Source organism: Thamnophis sirtalis, unplaced genomic scaffold (assembly GCF_051295495.1).
Source record: "Thamnophis sirtalis isolate CommonGarterSnake01/CBP01778 unplaced genomic scaffold, rThaSir2_p1.2 scaffold_3, whole genome shotgun sequence".
NCBI classification, from domain to species: Eukaryota; Metazoa; Chordata; class Lepidosauria; order Squamata; family Natricidae; genus Thamnophis; species Thamnophis sirtalis.
In genome coordinates, this window is record NW_028261383.1 from 65994829 (window position 1) to 66015066 (window position 20238).

Genomic DNA, 20238 nt, shown 5'->3' on the forward strand with positions numbered 1-20238 from the left:
ATTTCATTACCAGGCTAGGTAACAGCTTCAGAGGAATGTACGACACTGATAATCTCTAAATTCTGCTGAAGATATTACTTAGTCTGGTAATCAAATGTTTAAAAACCAACCCACAAGTTTGGAGCATCCACCCTCAACAAGAGCTATTTTCAGTTATATGGCATAGAAGAAAATGAATGTACTGGTTTTGCATATTATGTTATTGATCTTGCAGGGAGATCCCTTAGAAATCTAATATATGCATATGTTGCGTGGAACAAAGAAAGTGTGTGTGTGTGGGAGGGGGGGAGGGTTAATTCATTTACAAAAGAAAAAAGAAACCCTATTGTAGTAGAATGCAAACACAATGTCTGAAGTTCAAAAACAACTAAACAGTTACAAAATTAAGCAAAGGCTGAAGTAGTACGAGCAGGTCTTGGCAGCTTTGTTGTAAGAAATGTCCGAGAAGTCCTTGGAGGAGATCCAAAGGAGTTATTTTACCGAATAAGAATGAGGTAAAAAATAAAATAAAATGAGCTGTTTAGTCTAACCGAAAATATATGATGAGTGGGAAACTCTTGTATGCAGTTGCCAATAAAAAAAATATATTAATGAATAGGAGAAACTTCAGTGAAGTAAACAGGAACTGCTTTGAAGTCCATTCCTAGCATCCTGGGATTAACCAAGACTGTGAAATCTTCATCTGCCAGGACCTGTTGGCGCTACCATAAAATTGCTGTTTTGTAATGAGCTGTAAGTAGAATTATGGTCTCGTTTCTCGATTTTCCTGCAAAAGCGGATCTTTAGATTGACAAGAGAGCCAGATTGGTGAAGTGGTTAAAACATCAGATTAGAAACCAAGAGACTGTGAATACTAATACTACATTGGGCACCAATGAGAATATCAAACATGATTGAATAGAAGCAAAATAAAAAAAGGTTTACTTACACTTTCCTGCAACCATTCTTCCTTTGTTTTAGTCTCCAGGCCTTTAATCATCTCTGCACTTTTTCCATCTCTAAAATTAATTTAGCCCCCTCCCCTTTTCAAAGCATTGGTTGAATAATTACTCTCGTAAACATAGTTAAAGTAAAGATTCCCCTTGCACATATGTCCTAGTTGTTCCCAACTCTAGGGGCAATGATTCTCCATTTTAAAGCTGAAGAGCCAGCACAGTCTAAAGATGTCTCCGTTGTCATGTGGCCAGCATGACTAAACGCCCAAGGGGCATGGAACGCTGTTACCTTCCCGCCAAAGGTGGTTCTTATTTTTCTACTTGCATTTTTACATGCTTTCGAACTGCTAGGTTGGCAGAAGTTGGGAGAAGTAACTGGAGCTCACTCACTCTAGGGTACTAGGTATTTGAACAGCCGAACTGCCGATCTTTCTGATCGACAAGCTCAGCAACTTAGCCACTGGGCCCTTGTAAACATACATATATCCAAATAAATTTGAGGGCATATAGGTTTTAGCTAAACTAAAACTTCCAACATTTGCTTGAAAAAGACCCATTGAGTTCTATGGTTTTTAATCCGAATAGATTTGCTGAGCATGAGCAGTGCTGTTCAGCCAGCATGTTATGCTCTTTTCTCTGCCATCCCTCTCCATGTATTAAGGCTGAGTGCTTCAGTGGAGAGCCTCTTTGTCCATCAACCTCCTCTTGAGTCCTGATTTGCACGGAAATTTTCCATGGATGGAGGGATCTCTCCATGAAGTGAACCTCTAAATGAGAAAAGTTGACAAGTGGAAGGTAAAGTCAGTATTCTTCAATTCAACTGCTTGAAACAACCCATTCAATGATTTCTTTGTATTATTACATCTTTCTGTTATTTTCTTTGCAAAAGTCAGACGGTGTGAGATTAGTTATCTCTCTCCCTGTCCCTCTTGAAATGAAGTAGCTTTTTCTTCTCTCTTGTCTCCTTCAGCCACTTACTTTTATTGTTCATACTCATCATTCGGTTACTCAATTTAACAGTGAAGTTAAAACATACTTCCTCCACTTCATGGCTAATTTGGGAGAATATCCACCCCCTCCACAATTATTTTGAATAAATGTAACATTTGTGTGTACACCCTTATATTTTTCTAGAAAGGATTTTTGTGTATGCTGGTATGTAGGGATATAAAAAATCTATATCCATAGATAACTAAGCTGAGAGTGAAGCTTATGCATACATATACTATGTGCCAGGAATGGCAGAGTGTGGAATAAATGTGTAAATGAGGAAGGAAATGTTACTAAAAACGTTTGAAGGAATGATTTTGAACATTGCAATCAAAGCCTACATCTGCCATAGTTTTAACATTCAATATTTTAAAACTCTAATGATTCCATTTTTGCTTGTATGATGTTGTATGCCACCCAGAATATCCTGACAGCGATATGGATGGCATATAAATTTAATAAATAAATACTGTAAATAAATTTACTAACTTCCGTCCCCCCGCCCTTTCCAACCTGGAACGTTAAATGAATAAGAACTAACACAGGCAGGATAAAGAAATCCACTCTAGGAGAAATTTCCTGACAGTGGAAACAATTATCAACAGAAAGGCTTATCTCTAGAAGTTATGATGTTCCATCACTGGAGGTTTTTAAGAAAAGAATAAACAAAGATTTGTCTGGAATGATACAGGTTCTCTTGCTTGAACATGGGATTGGACTAGAAGATCTCCAAGATCCCTTCCAACACTATTATTCTATGTTCTTATATTCATCATCTCAGTCAAATGACTTACCTTTTAGTTTCCTTAAGTTGTTTTTCTCTAAAATAGATTTTTTTTGTGACTAGTCTCATCAATTATTTTGGATACCTGGAAACCATGTTGCATCATTTAATGTCTGCCTAAATATGTTCAGTGTCATCCTAAGGATCTTTGTGTATGTGTTTATGTATGGAGGGGACAGAGGGGACGGAGTACAGAAAAACAAACTACCTTGATGGGAGGAATATATACTTCTTTGAGTGACCCCTCAGATTGGTTTAGAATTTTTTTCAACCAAGGTTAATAGTGAAAAACAGAATGTAGTACATTCTGGAAATGGAATTCTGTTAGTAATTTTGTCTATAATTGTGTTCTGCCATTTAACCAGATAATGGCTGGGAGGCGGAGAGGATGTTCCTTTTATTTCTGCTGTACTTGCCTTATTTTTCCTAATAACAGAAAGGTTTTATGTAATTGCCAGCTGGCTTTGGGAATTGATTAAGCAACAGCAGATATTAATCTTTAAACAAATTAACAGTAGCTTTGGTTTCAGATGCAATTTCTACCCTTAGTGTTCAGCAATAAAATATAATAGAACTGCATGAGTTTTGGGATCTTCCAAAGTCTAAGCTGGGACTAATATATATTCAGTAGATGACAATAAACACATATGCACATTTTTCAAAACTACACTTCAGTGTATAAAGCCTCATCATATAATCTAATTTGTATAATCAATTCTTAAACATGAAAGTTAATTTTAAACAATAAGTACTGTATACAGTATGTAAAATACAATCCAAGACTGCGAAGTCTAGAAACATAGCTAACATGAAAATAAATCCTGTTTATAATTGATGTTCAGTGTTTATATGCCAGTATTTAATATGATTATGTGACATGCCGGCTCTTTTTGTGAAGGAAGAACATTCAACCCAACACATGTATTTTGAGATGGTACTGTAGGAACAAATACCAGATTGAATTTAATATAGATGAAGATTGGTACTAAGACTAAATAATTTGGTCAATGCATAAATTATAACTTGAATCCAAAGTTGCAATTCTGGATCCTAAAAGTGTCTTGTGCATACTAGACCCAATATGCCGCATGGAAAAGCAAAATAAGATTCAAAAACATTTTTTCACCTGTAAATGGGACATTTGTGGGGCGGGATAACAGTGAAGATGGCAGTTGTAGCTCTGTAGTTGAAAGCTCTGCTTTTCTTTAAGGGAGAGGTCTTCAGCTGTGCAGTCACTCCCCCATCTTGACTTTTCTGATTCCCCATCCTCACAGATGCCCCTGTCTGTTGCAAGTTGTCACAGTTAGACAAATCAGGAAAGATGATTACAGATTTATCCATTAGCATTGTCAAGGGCATGTGCAGAACACTGCTGGAGATGATTTTTGAGTTATCCAAGTTGGAGACTTTGAATCCAACTCAAGTTCTTTTGGTCCTGTGTGCAAAACTGCATTTTTGATTGCATGAAGGGGCGGGTGCATGTGCTAATATTATGAAATTGTAATGCTATTGCATAAGCCAATACTGTTTTTGTTTTCTGCTGGGGATGCTTTAAGTGAGTTTTAGTTCTTTTGGTTGAATCGCTTTAGCTTGCATTTAAACTTTATGTTGATTTTGCTTCATTTTTTTTCCATTTCTCATGCTGTTCAGGTTTTGGATGCCAGGAAAACAAAGGTTTGTTCACTTTTTGCAATCAGTTTTGTTTGCAAAATGTAGCATTTCTTAATGTGTGATTTTGATATGCTTATCTCGGTAGCTGCAACAATCCTGCTTAATAAAGTGGCTCATAGCTTTCATTAGCAACCTCATCCAACAGTTTAACCCCTTTACTTTCATACGGGCGTGATTAGCACTAATCACTTGCACAGTTGCACTGTATGAAAATGTCTAAGCTTCTCTTCCTTCCTACACCCCCAACCAAACCTGATTTCTAAGGCTTTTTAGATACAGTGTTTGGTTATGGAATGCTAGTCTTTAACATTTACATTTTTAACACTGCTCTTTTCACCTCCTTGTCATAAGATTTGTGGTTCACTCTGGGTAGTATGTGTAATTTGTACTGTTTGTGTTTTTCATTCATCTCTCTCTCTATGGTTTCTAACTGCAGCCAAGAAGCATCATAACAAATACTATCACTCTCATGTGTAGATTCTCACCAGAAATTTTACTAATGTTTGGAGTGTTACTTCTTTAATCAAATCTTTACTTAGAAGTTTCTTTTTCATTGCAGCATCTTCAGCTAACAATCCAGGCACTCCAAGATGAACTTCGAACCCAGAGGGACCTTAACCATCTCCTTCAGCAAGAAAGTGGTAACCGAGGTGCTGAGCATTTTACGATTGAACTGACGGAGGAGAATTTCCGAAGGCTTCAAGCTGAGCATGACAGGCAGGCAAAAGAGTTGTTTCTCTTGAGAAAAACCTTGGAAGAAATGGAGCTGAGAATAGAGACCCAAAAGCAGACGCTGAATGCCAGAGATGAATCCATCAAGAAGCTTCTAGAAATGTTGCAAAGCAAAGGGCTGCCATCCAAAGGAATGGATGATGAAAACGAAAGAACTCGGAGGATGGCAGAAGCGGAATCTCAGGTTAATCATTTAGAAGTGATCTTAGACCAGAAAGAGAAGGAAAACATCCATCTTAGAGAGGTAAGGAAACCGTGCTCATTTTGAATAGAATTCCGCTGCGGTTTTTGCAGAGTCTAAAAAACAAATGGAAACAGGATGGTTGCAATCTTACTTTCTGTAATAGTTTTATAAGTGGTCTTCCTCTCCAACCCACTTCCCAAGTGGCAAGTAGAATGTAAACATTTGAAAGTGATCCCCATGCTTCGACAACACTATTTTTAACTTCTGGCTAGTAGTTCTGTGGAACTTAACTGTAAACTATTATACTTTATATGAGTGATGTTTACTTTGGGGAATGGATGTCTCTGCATGTCATAGTACACTCCTTTCCTCACACAGGGCCTACCAGTCATTCCGTATAGTTTATGCAAAGCAGCCAGCAGTAGAGCTGAATTCTGGATCCTTGTCATGTTAATTGAATGTTGCATCTTACATTTATTGAAGGGGGAATTTTTGGCTCTTTTTTACTAGGTGATTTTGCATTTCTGAAAAACAGCTTTTCTATACAAGGCTTAATATTGTTTTTACTGTATTACTGTACAAAAATTGGTCTTGCTTAAGGGTCTGCTGCTGGTTTTTAATAGTACAACCAAAAGAGGGTCTAAAGATCACCAAAAAGTGGCTGGGTTGAATAGACACTGTTGATCGTGGGTTAAACGTGGACCCAACTGGACTAAGAAGATCTAAGAATAACACTGTCATTTTCACACATGGCTCCTCTTCCAGCTAGAATGTGCCATATTGAAGTATACATACAATCCTTAACTCATGAGTGTCTAACTTTTCAGCTTGCCTTCAATGCACTGAATGAAGAGAAATTGTCTTGGACTGCATATAAAATATGCATTATAGTTAAGGTATATAAATTACAAATTTTCTTTAAAGGTTTATGATTTTGTGGGGCACATTAGTAGCTGTGCAAGGCCACATACGGCTCGTAGGCCAAGGGTTGGGCATGCCTGCCTTAACTGACCTTTGATCCAATTTTTTATCTGATAATTCCTATGCTAACGTGCTTAATTCTTAGAATTCTAATTTCCCGAAACTATTTTTTTCTAGGAAGAGTTAATCTTGATTAAATCATAAAGCAATTGTACAGATTACAGCCCAAGCATCATTCTTTGTAGCATGTTTTGCAGTAAAGTTTTTGAGGTATATTTGGGGCAAATAATAAACGTTGGCACCATTTTTGTAGAAATGTGGGTTTTAGGGAAATTATAGAGTTGCCAGCTTTAATGGAGCAAAAGCTTACTAAGAATTAATCAGATGTGATAGTGAAGAAGAGATGCCAAAAGAAGGTAACTCCTACCTCCTGGAATTCTGTCTCAGCTATTCAAGCTGCATATTTCATGCCAAAACAAGAGATGAACAAGAAGCTTTCAGGCTAATATAGCACATTTCATTCCTTATGTTACACAGAGATGGGTCAATACTTCTGTCAGTCTTTTTCTAGCTTTGGGGCCATTTTTAATCAATTCTGCCTTTTGTAGCTTATTACGGCAGCTTGATTGGATGTGAATCTATACAAGTGATCTCAGACAATGTACAATAAAGTCACTATGGATTGTACCTTTCTTTTCTTTTTCTGTGTTTATGTCAGCTAATGAGGAGACATTGAAATGCATGTACTGTATATGGGATAGTCAGATTTTAACAGGATACAATGGTCAATTTTGCATACTTATTAGGAAATTGCAATAGATTTACTATTAAAGTTTCCAGTTGTCTTCACAATGATTTTTAGCTTTAATAGGATACCTCTGTGATTAAGCTATGTGATAAAACATAGAATAAGCAATGGCTTTTTGGAAAACATTTAAAAACTTCCTTTATTCAGAGCAAAAAGTAATCAGACTGCATGAGGCCCATTTTGATGTTTGCAAATAAATGCATGTAGATGAATTTCTTGATGTGAAGGCTTACACCTCCGAGAAAAATGAAGTAAAATGGAGTGTGTTTTGTTTAAAAAATAATTATTCCTTTCATAAAGACAGATAGGTGCAGAAATTGTCTCCAAATGTAGTCATTGAAGGTAGCTTTTGTTATTCCTGAACAAATAAATGTTAATAGTGAAAGCATTCTTATTTGAATGGCAGCTTTCCTTCCTACAGTTTTCATTGCAAGATATTTTTATACTGCCTGACTATGAGCAAAGGTTATTTACAAATACCTTGTGTTATTGTGCTTTGTATGTTCAACAGATACTTAATAATACTTAATAATATGCATTATATTAATATTATTAATAATATGCATTATAAGAGGCATACTTAATGATATGAGCCAATAGTGTGCTGAAGTTGCCAAAAAAGACAACATAGTCCTAGGATGCATTAACAGAGGAATAGAATCAAGATCACACGAAGTGTTAATACCACTGTATAATGCCTTGGTAATACCACACTTAGAATACTGCATCCAATTTTGGTTGCCACAATGTAAAGAAAGAGTACAGAGAAGAGCAACAAAGATGATTACGGAACGGGAGACTAAAACATACAAAGAACGGTTTCTGGGATTGAGTATGTTTAGTTCAATGAAAAGAATGATGACTGGGGTGACATGATAGCAGTGTTTCAATACTACTTTGTGGAGTTGCCACAAAGAAGACGGATTCAACCTATTCTTCAAAACACCTGAAGGCAGGACAAGAAGCAATAGAAGGAAATTAATCAAGGAGAGAATCAACCTAGAATTAAGGAGAAATTTCCTGACAGAACAATTGATCAGTGGAACAGCTTGCCTCAAGAAATCATGGATGCTCCATCACTGGAGGTTTTTAAGAAGAGACTGGACAGTCACTTGTCTGAGATGGTATAGGTTCTCCTGCTTGAGCAGGGGGCTGGACTAGAAGACTTCCAAGATCCCTTCCAGCTCTATTCTATTCTAAAAAAAATTGTCGTGTATAGGGTTTCCTGCCTAAGAAGGGGCTTGACTAGAAGATTTTCAAGATCCCTTCCAACTCTGTTATTCTGGATACACTCAAATATTTAGCTTTTCCCAAAATGAGTAGAACATGTTTAGTCCTTTGACAATAAAATAGCAAAAGAACAAGCAAAGTTTACACATGATTAGCAACCAGCTATTTCAAAACCAGGATTCCCAAACTTTCTCTTATAGATCAGTGGATCCAAATAGAATTAGATTTGGAGTAACCAGAAACCGCAGCATTAGTATTTTTATAATCTCTGTAAAATCTCTTAACAAAGTTTACACTAACTGTATGATTTAGGGAGGAAATGTGTGAACACCTGGACAGTAACTTTTTCCCACTCTTCTTAAAATGTTTACTTTCCAAGCCTTCAGACAATTCAAAGCATCGGCAAAAGCCTTTGTAAAGTTCTGGTTGTTACTGGACATCTTGCATCTGTTCCAGATAGTAATCCTCTTTTAACATTGACTTACTCAGCAACTGTCCAAAGTTGCAATAGTGCCAAACAAGGCATACTTATGACTGGTCCTTTTAGCTGTGGCTGTTACACTATTACAACATCCCCAAGGTCACTTAATCATGATCTGAACATTCGGCAAGTGGCTTGCAATGAAGGTGCCACAGTGTTCTGCAGTACCACAACTGCCATTGGTGGCTTTCCCTGCCAGTGTTCCATAAGCAAAGTTGATGGGGAGCTGGCAGGTGGTTGCATATGTTGAACATGGGAATGCCGGACACTGTGACTGTGAAGGATTTACCAAACAACGACCATTAGGACAGCCAGCTCTGTTGTTGCAGGTGGTGCAGTGATATAATACTTTATGAATATATCGCATAGCGACAGATTCCTTGCTCCAATTACCCTTGGTAAGCATGGATTATTAGTAAAGAGAAAATGTAGGCAAAAGAACCTACGTTGGTTTTAAATTGTGTAAATTAAAATTTATTTACTTATTCTATTAAATAAATGACTGGACGGTTCACAAAGAAAACATATTCATCTAAAATTACACTTTGAGCAACTTGTAGACTTTTGTATTTGGGCAACATTTGTGATTAAAGGCAGTTTTTCCAATGTTTATAACAAGTTATTTTTTTGTATCTGTTTTTTTCAAACTGCCTTAAAAGAATTTGGGGAAGTGATTTATGAGTTGAATAGGTGAAATTGTAATGCCCCCCATAGCAAACTGCTCTCAGAAGTCAGCACTGCTAATATACTGAAAATTGGAGGCTACAGTATTTTGACCCAAAATGGGAAAGGTGTTCTAAAATAAAGTTTAAAATCACTTCATAAATAACATCGTACTTGTACATAGGCAGTGTATTAATCATGCTGTTTCAACTTTATGATGGAGCCAGTATGGGTCTATACTTCAACTCAGATTTCCATATTTGTACACAGCAAATTATATTTTATAACTATATTTTATAGTTATTATATTAAATAATATAATATATTTAATTAACTTTCCTGTTTCAAATTTTGTCACACGTGATTTAAAAAAAACATACCATCCTTTATTAATCATGTGGATATCTAGCACAGATGCTTATTATTACTTCTTAAATGTAGTGACCTCACATGCTTTACTCTAAGTACCTTAAGGATTTTTTAAATATTTTTTTATTACTGCTGTTAAAATCTTCTCTTTAGTTGATACATCTCTAATAAAGTGTAAAGTTCCACTAAGTGTTTTATGTATACATATACTCTCACAAACCGAGTATACATTTAATGCGTTTTCCCTAAAAGCAGAATATGATGTCATCATTATGTGCAGTTTTTAACCGAGGCTTCTATCAAAGTTGTTTTGTTAAACTGAAAAATAGGGTGGTGATATATGTAAGTGTATAATTATACAAGTAACTGTTTCAAATGCTGGACAACTTAAACCAGAAAAAACTTTGCTTCTCTGTCTGCAAATAACCAACTGAAGGATGGGGACTGATAATAGAACTTGAACTGCTGACATGAATTATTTATGGCAAAGTTTTTAGAACTTATTCACAGAGTAACATTTCTTCTGTGAAACAGATGCTTTGCAGACATTTGTGTTTATTGTAAATGCCTTTCATTGGAGCCAGTTATAATTTACTAAGGAAACCTTTTATCAACCCCAAGCATTTCTTTCTCCATCCCTTTGAGAAGTTATACAGATTAGCAACCACTCCAACACCAGCCTCTTTATTAGGCTCATTTTGACTTCTTTTAGAAAAGCTCACAAACTGTGAATTGTGCTTGAATATATGCAGATATGGTATAAATATAACTGCATGAGCTCAATATGTGGGTATGTAACATTTCTCTCTTTGTGTATATATGTGTTCGTGCATGCTGTGAATACCACCCTATCAAAAAGGCGATTGTATTTTATTAAAATTCTGTATATAAATTAAAATACAATATTTTGGACCGAATTCGTAGGTGTGGAGAAGGAAGCTTTCATAATCTTGGCACAGACCCCAGACAGGAAAACATAGATTCACTCCAATTATATTCCTGAAAACAGTAATTATATTTAAGGCTGGCTGAAGGCATTTTTGCTGCCTCAAGCACTACCACAGCCAAAATATTAGGCCCAAAGGCAGGGCAAACTTTTTTTGCTACCTGAAGCACAGCATGATACAAGTGCCTTTCTCTTGACTCTTTATGGTAACTTACTTACAAGTAAGTAAATTAAATAACTGAAAATGTACTGTGCCTTTATAACAAAAGGGCGATGGAGGCGGGACTGATATGGAAAATGACGTCCAATAGTCTTCATATTTAGATTGCTTTAATTTTCTGCCCAGCTACAGAAAGACAAGTTATTAGCATTAACTCCCCCAATGTAGTTTTCTTCTATTCATCTTTTTTTAATTATAGGAAATTAAAACTAATAACCTATTTTATTTAAACCCATGTCAAAAGGTGCCAGGAAATTATGTTGCAAGTGAGTGCAAAAGGAGATGAGGGCTGCATGGACCTACTGGCTGTGTGGGATGCTTATCACAGCGTTTTAACTTAAATAATGAAGGCAAGTGGAGCCCAATTCTTCCCCAGCAGAAGATAAAACTCATCACATCATTCACACTGTCCCTGGGAGCATAGCATTCTTAGACAACAGGTAAAAACCACCATTCCCTGCCTTCCCAATCTAGATTCAGTGATGATAATTACCATATGCACCAGAGTATAAGACGCACCAAGATTTTGAAGAGGTATTTTTTTTAAAAAAAGGTGTTGCACTCTGCAGGCCTCCCAAGCCCTCTGTATGCCTCATTTTTTGTGGAAAAACACCCCTGTTTTTTTGCAAAAAAAGGGGGGCATGCATATGCTTTGGGAGGCTTGTGGAGTGCTCCTGGGGCCTGAGTGGGGAGCAAAAACAGGTTAAAATGCCCCATTTTTCTGCTTGTTTTTGCCCTCCCCAGCTCCCAAGAATCCTTTGCGGGCCTCCCAAAGCCTATGCACATCCATTTTTGAAAGAAGGTGGGGTTTCAGGAGGTCAAAAATGCTGTATTCAGTGTATAAGACACACCCAGTTTTTCACCCTCTATTTTTTTGGGGAAAAGGTGTGTCTTATACTCCGAAATATACAGTATAATGACATATCTTAGGAGGCCTGACATGTCCATTTCTTAGGAGAGCATATGTGACTTCATTAACTAGGCCAACAAAGTTTCTGCTAGCCCAAATGGGCTCTAACAAGGCTGGCAAATTATTCTGTGCTTGTAGATTTATTGCAGACCAGTTTAAGAACAGAAGTTGGGCTATTTCTCACCTAGCTTTATCAGACAAAATAAGATTATCACTGTCCTGGATGGGCTTTGACATATATGGACAGTTGGCTGAAAAGGGACAGACATTGTTAATGCTGTCTAAGTGACAGCTCACTGGTACAGAGGTGCTCTGCTCACCTACCTGGTCACCTAAATGACTTATCACTTGGACTATTTCTGTAAGACTAGCAACTCCTGTCAAAACTGCACAGCTCACTGATGTTTGGTTGGAGAAGCCTTCACTTTTGCTTCATTCTTGTTCCATCTTTCATCCATTGCCCTGGTAGCCATACTATTTTTGGATGTGGGGTTGCTAGTCTTTCTGTTACTGAGTGGAATGGGAAGTGGGCAGTTTTGTTGCCAGTTTCATTCTAGCTTCCTCAAAATGGCACTTTCCAAGTAATAAAAACAGCAGGAAGCCATGGCTGTGCTAAATTCATTGTTGGCAAAAACAACGAAAAATTGGTGGAGTCTTTCCTAATGAAAAATCTGCAGTATATTATTTTGAAACACAAACAACATACCCCTAGCAGAGCCAAGCTTCCTTTTCTAGTTTAAATTGAAGTTCTATGCAAGGAAATATTTATATTTTTACATAGAAAGGAAACCAGAGGTGGGTTTCACGTAATCTTACCACCGGATCGCCACACGCCGAAAATGTGAGAGTGTGTGCGGCTTGCATGCATGTGTGCAGCTTAGAAAATGTGGCTAAATGGGACAGCATAGGGCATAGCCAGGGTGCCATTATCGGTTTGCCTGAACCGGTCTGAACCGGCCTGACCCGGCTGAATACCATCACTGAAGGAAACCTTCCTACGCAAAGTCATCTGTTGACTTTGGGCTAGTACAGGGAAATGGAAATGTCATGTCATGCCAGTTGTACCCATTCATGGATTGAGGGGCCCGGCATATGGTCAATCACACCGTGGTATCTTCCTGATTGGATTGTTGCAATGCAATCTACATGGGGCTGAAAACCACCTGGAAGCTTTACTTGATCCAAAATACAGTGGCATGGATAGTTATGGGTGCAGTTCCCTATGCACCCATAATATGGCTACTGTGAGAGATGCACTGGTTCCAGTGGTGGGATTCAAATAATTTAACAACCGGTTCTCTGCCCCTAATGACCAACTAATTAGATGTGGCTTGGTGGTCATGTGACTGGGTGGGTGTGGCCAACTCAACATCACTCACATCGATGGGTGCTTCGCCTTAGCTGTTACAATGTAATGAGTCAACCAGAGAGGCAGTTTCTTTAAGTAGGGCAATAAAGATTAGGCTAGAAACAATACCAGAATGTCTCCTTCCTGCTTTCTCTTACAGGATTAGCCCTGTAAAGTGGGGAAAAAAACAAAATGAGATTTCTTCCAACTACCAGTTCTCCAAACTGCTTAGAAAGTTAATAACTGGTTGTCCTGAATAGGTGCGAACTGCATTTAGCATTTTTTTTAAAGCATTTTATTGAGATTTATAGGCCGCCCTTCTCCCTGAGGGGACTCAGGGCGGCTTACAATCACAAGGGGAGGGGGTGCAGTACCGAGAGACAAACAATAGTGAACAAAATAAAAAGGTAAACCACAACATGCATTCAACAGTCAACACTCGGGCGGGTAAATTGGAAACCTATCCCCAGGCCTGCTGGGAGAGCCAGGTCTTGAGGGCTGTGCGGAAGGTCTGGATGGTGGTGAGGGTACGAATCTCAACGGGGAGCTCGTTCCACAGGGTCGGAGCTGCAACAGAAAATGCTCTCCTCCGTGTAGTCGCCAGTCGACATTGACTGGCGGATGGAATTCGGAGGAGGCCCAGCCTGTGCGATCTAATCGGTCGGAGGGAGGTGATCGGCAGAAGGCGGTCTCTCAAATATCCAGATCCACTACCATGGAGTGCTTTAAAGGTGGTCATCAATACCCTGAAGCGCACCCGGAGACCGACAGGTAGCCAGTGCAGCTCGCGGAGGATGGGTGTAATGTGGGCGAACCGTGGTGCGCCCACTATCACTCGCGCAGCTGCATTCTGGACTAACTGCAGTCGCCGGATGCTCTTCAAGAGCAACCCCATGTAGAGCCCATTGCAGTATTCCAGAGATCATCGGTCAATGCGACCAAAGCGGTTTCTGTGCTGTAACCAGGTCTGAAGAACTGGCTGAATCCCACCACTGACTGGCTCTCAAAAGGCCGCCAAATATGATTCAAGGTGCTGTTTTTGATCTCTAAAGCCTTTCATGTCATAGACTTTTTCCAAGAACATCTCTCTACCTGATATTCTCCCAGAGGGAGAGCCTGTTCCAGGTTCCTTCTTTCAAACCTTGTCATCTTATGGAAGCTAGAAAGCCTACCTTTTCAATGGTTGTACTTGTTCTATGGAATGATTACCTTCATTCCCCCCTCATATAACTCTTGTATTTTGTTGCTTTCAGGAAAATCCATTAAGATCTGGCCCTTTCCCAAGGCATTAGTGGCTAGTTTAGTGGGGGTTATATTTTGGTAGTTTGGTTGCCATTTTATATTTTGCAATATTATATTGTCTGAATAGGTGAGTTTTCAGTTGTTGTCTGTAGATGTGAGAAATGGAAAACAGAATAGAATAGAATTCTTTGATGGCCAACTGTGATTGGACACACAAGGAATTTGTCTTTGGTGCATAGGCTCTCAATATACACAGAAAAGACAAGATTCATTCATCAAGATTCATAAGGTACAACACTTAAAGATAGTCATGGGGTGCAAACAAGGAATCAGGAAACAATATTAATATAAATTGTAAGGATGCAAGCAACAAAGTTAGTCTTGCAGTCATAAGTGGGAGGAGATGGGTGCTAGGAACGATGAGAAGACTAATAGTAATAGTAATGCAGCCTTAGTGAATAGTTAAGTGAATAGAATAGAGGTAGTTAGTTTCTTATCTAAAAACATTCATTATTTATGCATGTGTGCATGTGTGCATGTATGTATAAATGTCTTCCCCCCTTTTCCTTAATTAATAAAAATCTCCAATTCTTTAAAATACTGTTCTGTTAACATTTAAGTAGACAAATTTATAATCCTGTATGGATAATATAGTACTGATTGCATTATATCTAAGTACTTCAGGTTCTTGGATTTTTTTTAAAAAAAGTAAAACCTTAAGAAGTTATATAATTGCCAAACACATGCAATATGATGATTCAGTATCATATTGTTGCTGTTTTTAATGTACCTCCTGCTGATTTTCTTCTTGAGATTCAGCACTAATACAGAAATACAACCTACCCAGTTGAAGCTTAGTTTTACAGTATATAATCTCAATTGTAAAATGCAATGGGGAAATATTTGGATCAGGTGAGTAGTATCTGCAGAGATTTATGCTGACATTTGCTTGCATCTTAGTGGGAATATTCTGGAAGACATCACATCTGAGGTTTGGGTTTTGCATGTTTTATCCTAGATAAATGGGAAAATACCTTCAAAATAGGAAAATACATTTTACAAACGTTTTCTATTACATTGTTATGTTCCATGGTGGCTCAATGGTTAGAATGCAGTCTTGCAGGATAAATCTGCCCACACACTGGAGTTTGATGCTCACTGGCTCAAGGTTCCATCTTTCCAAGGTTGGTAAAATGAGGACGCAGATTGTTGGAGGCAATATGCTGACTCTGTAAACTGTTTAGAGAGTGCTATAAAACACTAAGAAGCGATATATAAGTCTAAGTGCTATTGCTATTTCTATCTTAAGCTTTTTAGTAGGATTAATAATGCTTTTTATGGGCTTTATACTGTATATTATTGCATTCAGAGTACTGGCTATCTTGGTAGCAATAGAAAAGCTGGAAATTAAGTAAAAGAAAAAGATTTAAACTACCAATAGAGATACACTTATTTAGAAATAAATATACATAATGGGAATTATTTACTAGTATGGTGGTGGAGAGACGATTAGGATATGAATTATTTGCATTGTTTTTTGACCTGTAAAAAATAACACTTCTAGAAATGGGGCTTTCATTATAGAGGTACCCCAATTGCTGCCAGGGAGGAATATATTGATGAAGAATCAATAAATGGGATGTTCTAGGAAGAGATCTGTTTATTTTGAATCCACTGGATCCAAAGTCATTCTATTACTGTAGTTAATCTAATATAGGCCAGTCAACCATACCAGCCATGGATCAGGCATAGTTAATTTATCCCATATTGCTAATGTGAGACGGGTGGGTGCATTTAGTAATATCACGATTTTCACATTGCACATTTTTGGCCTTGGCCAGCACGAAGTGGTAATGTTGGAATGTGCAAGAAGATATGCCAACATTATTTCTCCCCAGCCCCACAATAATTTGCTCTTTATGTGTGTTTAGGATTAGGAACGTAGCCTAAAGGTGTGTCATTACCATTTACCATTCTAGGTTTAGCAGCTATGTGACTGTTTTTCCTTCTCCTTCCCCAAATATCTTTTTTCCTTTTCTGTTTATTTTTTCTGTCTTAATTATAAGAGGAGCAGCAAGAGCCTCTTGAAGATTTGGATCAGGAAATAACTGGTTGGTGAAAAAATAAATTCATCATGAAACATTTAATACATTCACATAGACATATATAAACAGATGGTATGACTTGGGTTGTATTTCAAGACATGGATTTGCCTTTTAGGGTCCTCCCAGTAGCTTGGATTATGGTTTTAAATCAATTAAAATCCATCTTTTCTTACTCAGTGGATGTCCAGTGAGCCTTTTTTACTTCCTTGGAGGCAAAGGTTAAATTGATCTAAGTGTAAATAATCATGCCTAGAGCAGCTGATAGTCATGGTAAGACTGCAATGATATAGGTTCACTAGATGGCACTATTGAATGAGGATTGTAAGATTTCACTGTTTTTGCAACCCAGTAAGCCACAGTTCCTCAAACCCTTGTAATACATGACTTCTAAGAACTACTTCTGGAATGATAAACTAATGGGTGATTTTTTATCGGGACCTGGTTAACATTTGATCCCTGTTTGCAAAAGTCCCCTTCTCTCTCTATTTTTTTTAAAGAACTTATCTCCTCTTCTGGGAACTTTTAATCAGAATTTAGGATTTTACAAAAAATGAAATTGCTACATGAAATTGAGCCATCTTAATTAAAAATAAAGTCGCCTCATAATAAATCTGTGTCGTTCTGTTGCAGCAGATGAGTGTGGAATCCAAACCTCTTTTCCTGTGTATCTGTATTGCTTGCAGCCTTAAGGGAGTAGATAAAATATAATAAAATCAATTTATGACGAATGCTCAAAGTGGAGCAGATACATTTTGTGAAATCAGAATGTTCCAAAGTTATTTTTCTGTATGCAGTTAAAACGGCAGTTTCAGTGCTATAAAACCAGACCAGATGGTTTATAAGTAGAGCTCCAGAACCCCGGAAAAGCCTCACGTTACCTGATTGGCTCCAAAAATACATCATGTGCAGATGTATCACCGAAGCACAGCAATATTTTATTTTAATGAAATGCCTCATAACCTTACCTGCTGTATAGTATATTTATTTTAAAAATGATTAGTCTGAGTTAAACTTTAAAATAACTATTGGTAATCGAACAAAAGGGTTTTTTAGTTCGGCAGACTCAGTAGTACTTCAGGGGCAATGATAGTAAGTTAATTCATTTATTTAACAATAATTTACCAATACAGCAAATATTAAAAATTATTGAAATATTTTTTTAAGAACAGTTCTGAAACCTTTTCTTTTCAACCTCATATTGACTTTTTGTGTGTGTGTGGAGAACTATATATAAAAACAGTCAGTCAAGCATCAGCCTCCCAAGTACATCAAACAGGAAACACAACAAGATGAACTAATTCCACTTTATTGTAAGGCTACTGTAACAGAATCTGATAAGTCTGAAAGTACAAGCTGTGTCTTTTTACTACCTGATAAATTAGGGCGGAATTTTTCTAAGTTTCTTCTTCTGCCTGTTACTCGATGGTTGGCTCCTCCTCCTTTTGTTTGATAGTTTCTTAGAAGCATCTCTTCTCCCCATCTTCCAAAGTTGTTGTCACATTCCATTACAGGAGGGCAAAAATCATGCTTAATTTGATTTAATTTATGATTACTTTTAGTTACAATGAACTATAATTTACTCAGTATCCTGTTCTGTCAGATTAAAAATTATGATTTGTAACAACTTTGGAGAGCTCACCTCCAAGGTTTGGGCAATTCCTATGTAGCTCTATTGTGGCCTACTTATTTAAAGTAATAGCATTTAGACTGATATACCGCTTCACAGTGCTTTAAAGCCCTCTCTAAGCAGTTTACAGAGTCAGCCTATTGCCCCCAACCATCTGGGTCCTCATTTTACCCACCTCGGAAGGATGGAAGGCTGAGTCAACTTTGAGCCTGGTGAGTCTCAAACTGCCAAACTGCAGGCAGTCAGCAGGCAGTGGAAGTAGCTGCAGTATTGCATTCTAACCAATTCACCACCACCACTCCTCTAAAGAGAATAACATGAAAGTTTAACAGACCTTTAAATGTTGTAATGATTAAGAGTTGATTTCCTATTTGTCTGATGGCACTTTCTAATGGCCAACGAGAGCAGTTATTATATGAAAATCAAATGGATAGTAGAATTCCATGAGTATTGATGAAATATTATTTTTTCAAACAGAATAAAAAGATGAATTAATTAAAAACATTGGACCAATATTAGATGATTATGTGAGAAGAATTACTAGAAAATCATATTCAATCATTTTTTAAAAATATGTGATTTTCAGGTGATTGTATTTATTTGTCTTACAGCAATAAGGTATATAATCCTTGTGATGATTTCACACTTGTGCATAAATTGGAATGCATATCTAATCATCTTAGAATCTGATACTCGATAAAGAGGAATTAGGTTAGGTTATAAAGGCATTTCCAGAAAGAGAGCTGCAATATAATTGAATGTGTTTAAGAAAGGGGGCTACAAGCAGCACAGTTATAAGCAAGGAATAGATGTGAAACTTGTAGGGAATTTTTTAGGATAATGGAAACATAGATAGCATTAAAAAAATGAAGAGCATTTAAGCCTTCTCTGCAGATTTTCAAGTTAATTGGCACAAGAGATAGGTGAGATCAATAATTTCAGCTTTGTTAACTGCTTTTAAAAGAATGAACGACATCTTATTACTTCAAACCTAGTGAAGGTAAATAAAGAATGGCTAATGCTGCTGACCAGAGCTGTAGCAATTTGCAGTCACAATTTCAGAAGAAAAACCAAGATCACTATGTTGTTGTTAGTTGCAAAGTTGTGTCCCACCCATCACAACCCCATGGACAATGTTGCTCCAGGCCTTTCTGTCCTCTACCATCCCCCGGAGGCCATTCAAGTTCACACCTACTGCTTTGGTGACTCCATCCAGCCACCTCATTCTCTGTCGTCCCCTTTTCCTTTTGCCTTCAATCATTCCCAACATTAGGCTCTTCTCCAGTGAATCCTTCTTTTAGGATTCCTCCCTTATAGGATTACTATAAAACTGTGCAAATAAAACCTGGTGAAAATGAAGAAATGTAAAGAATTGTAAAAGAATGCATCTAAAAGTCTCCCCTTAACTTTCAAACCAACTGATATAAAACAATCTAGATCTTAACCCAGATTTTGATTTTGAGCAGCTAAACCATATCAACCTGTTCCTCTTAAATGTGAGGCTGCAATATAATGTGTATTTGTTTGGAGGAAGAAAAAGCTTTACAGAATCATTGAAGCATAGGGTTGGAAGGGACCTTTGAGGTCTTCTAGTCCGACTCCATGCCCAAGTCAGGATCTTCAGACCATTTTGGACAAATGGTTGTCCAATCTTTTCTTGAAAACTTCCAATGATGACACATCCCAAAATCTGGGAGTCATGCTGTTCTGTTGCTTAATAGTTCTCCCTGACATTAAATCCCTTCTTATTTCCAGGTTAGATCTCACTCTGAAGACCTTCAACCCATTGGTTCTTCTCCTATCCTCAGGTGCTGTGGAGAATAAACTGATGCCCTCTTTCCCGTAGTATCTTTCAAGTATTGAAAAACTCTCCGCTAATTATCTGTTTTTCATAGGATGTAGCCTCCAGAACCCTTGTCAACTTTGTTGTTCTTCTCTGCACTGTTTCTAGGGCCTCAGCATTTTTATTGTATTGTGGTGACCAGAACTGGACAAAATATTTCAAATGTTGCCTCATGTCTCTCTGTTTATGCATCCCAAGGCTACATTGGCTATTTTGCCAGATTCAGCAC

The 20238-nt window shown here is 37.5% G+C and overlaps 1 protein-coding gene across 3 annotated transcripts in view; it reads left to right on the plus strand.

Moving 5' to 3' along the window:
- Nucleotides 1–20238, plus strand: part of ERC2 (ELKS/RAB6-interacting/CAST family member 2) — a 608417-nt gene that overhangs the window by 100840 nt on the left and 487339 nt on the right. For 2 of the 3 annotated variants that reach the window (XR_015695894.1, XM_087709041.1), the window contains exons 3-4: nt 4360–4383; nt 4940–5356. Coding sequence is in view for 1 of the 3 variants with exons in the window: in XM_087709041.1 (XP_087565167.1) it covers nt 4360–4383; nt 4940–5356 (441 nt within the window). In the remaining 2 variants the exon portion in view is untranslated. The remainder of the gene's footprint in view (nt 1–4359; nt 4384–4939; nt 5357–20238) is intronic. The other variant, XR_015695895.1, reaches the window with a different exon arrangement.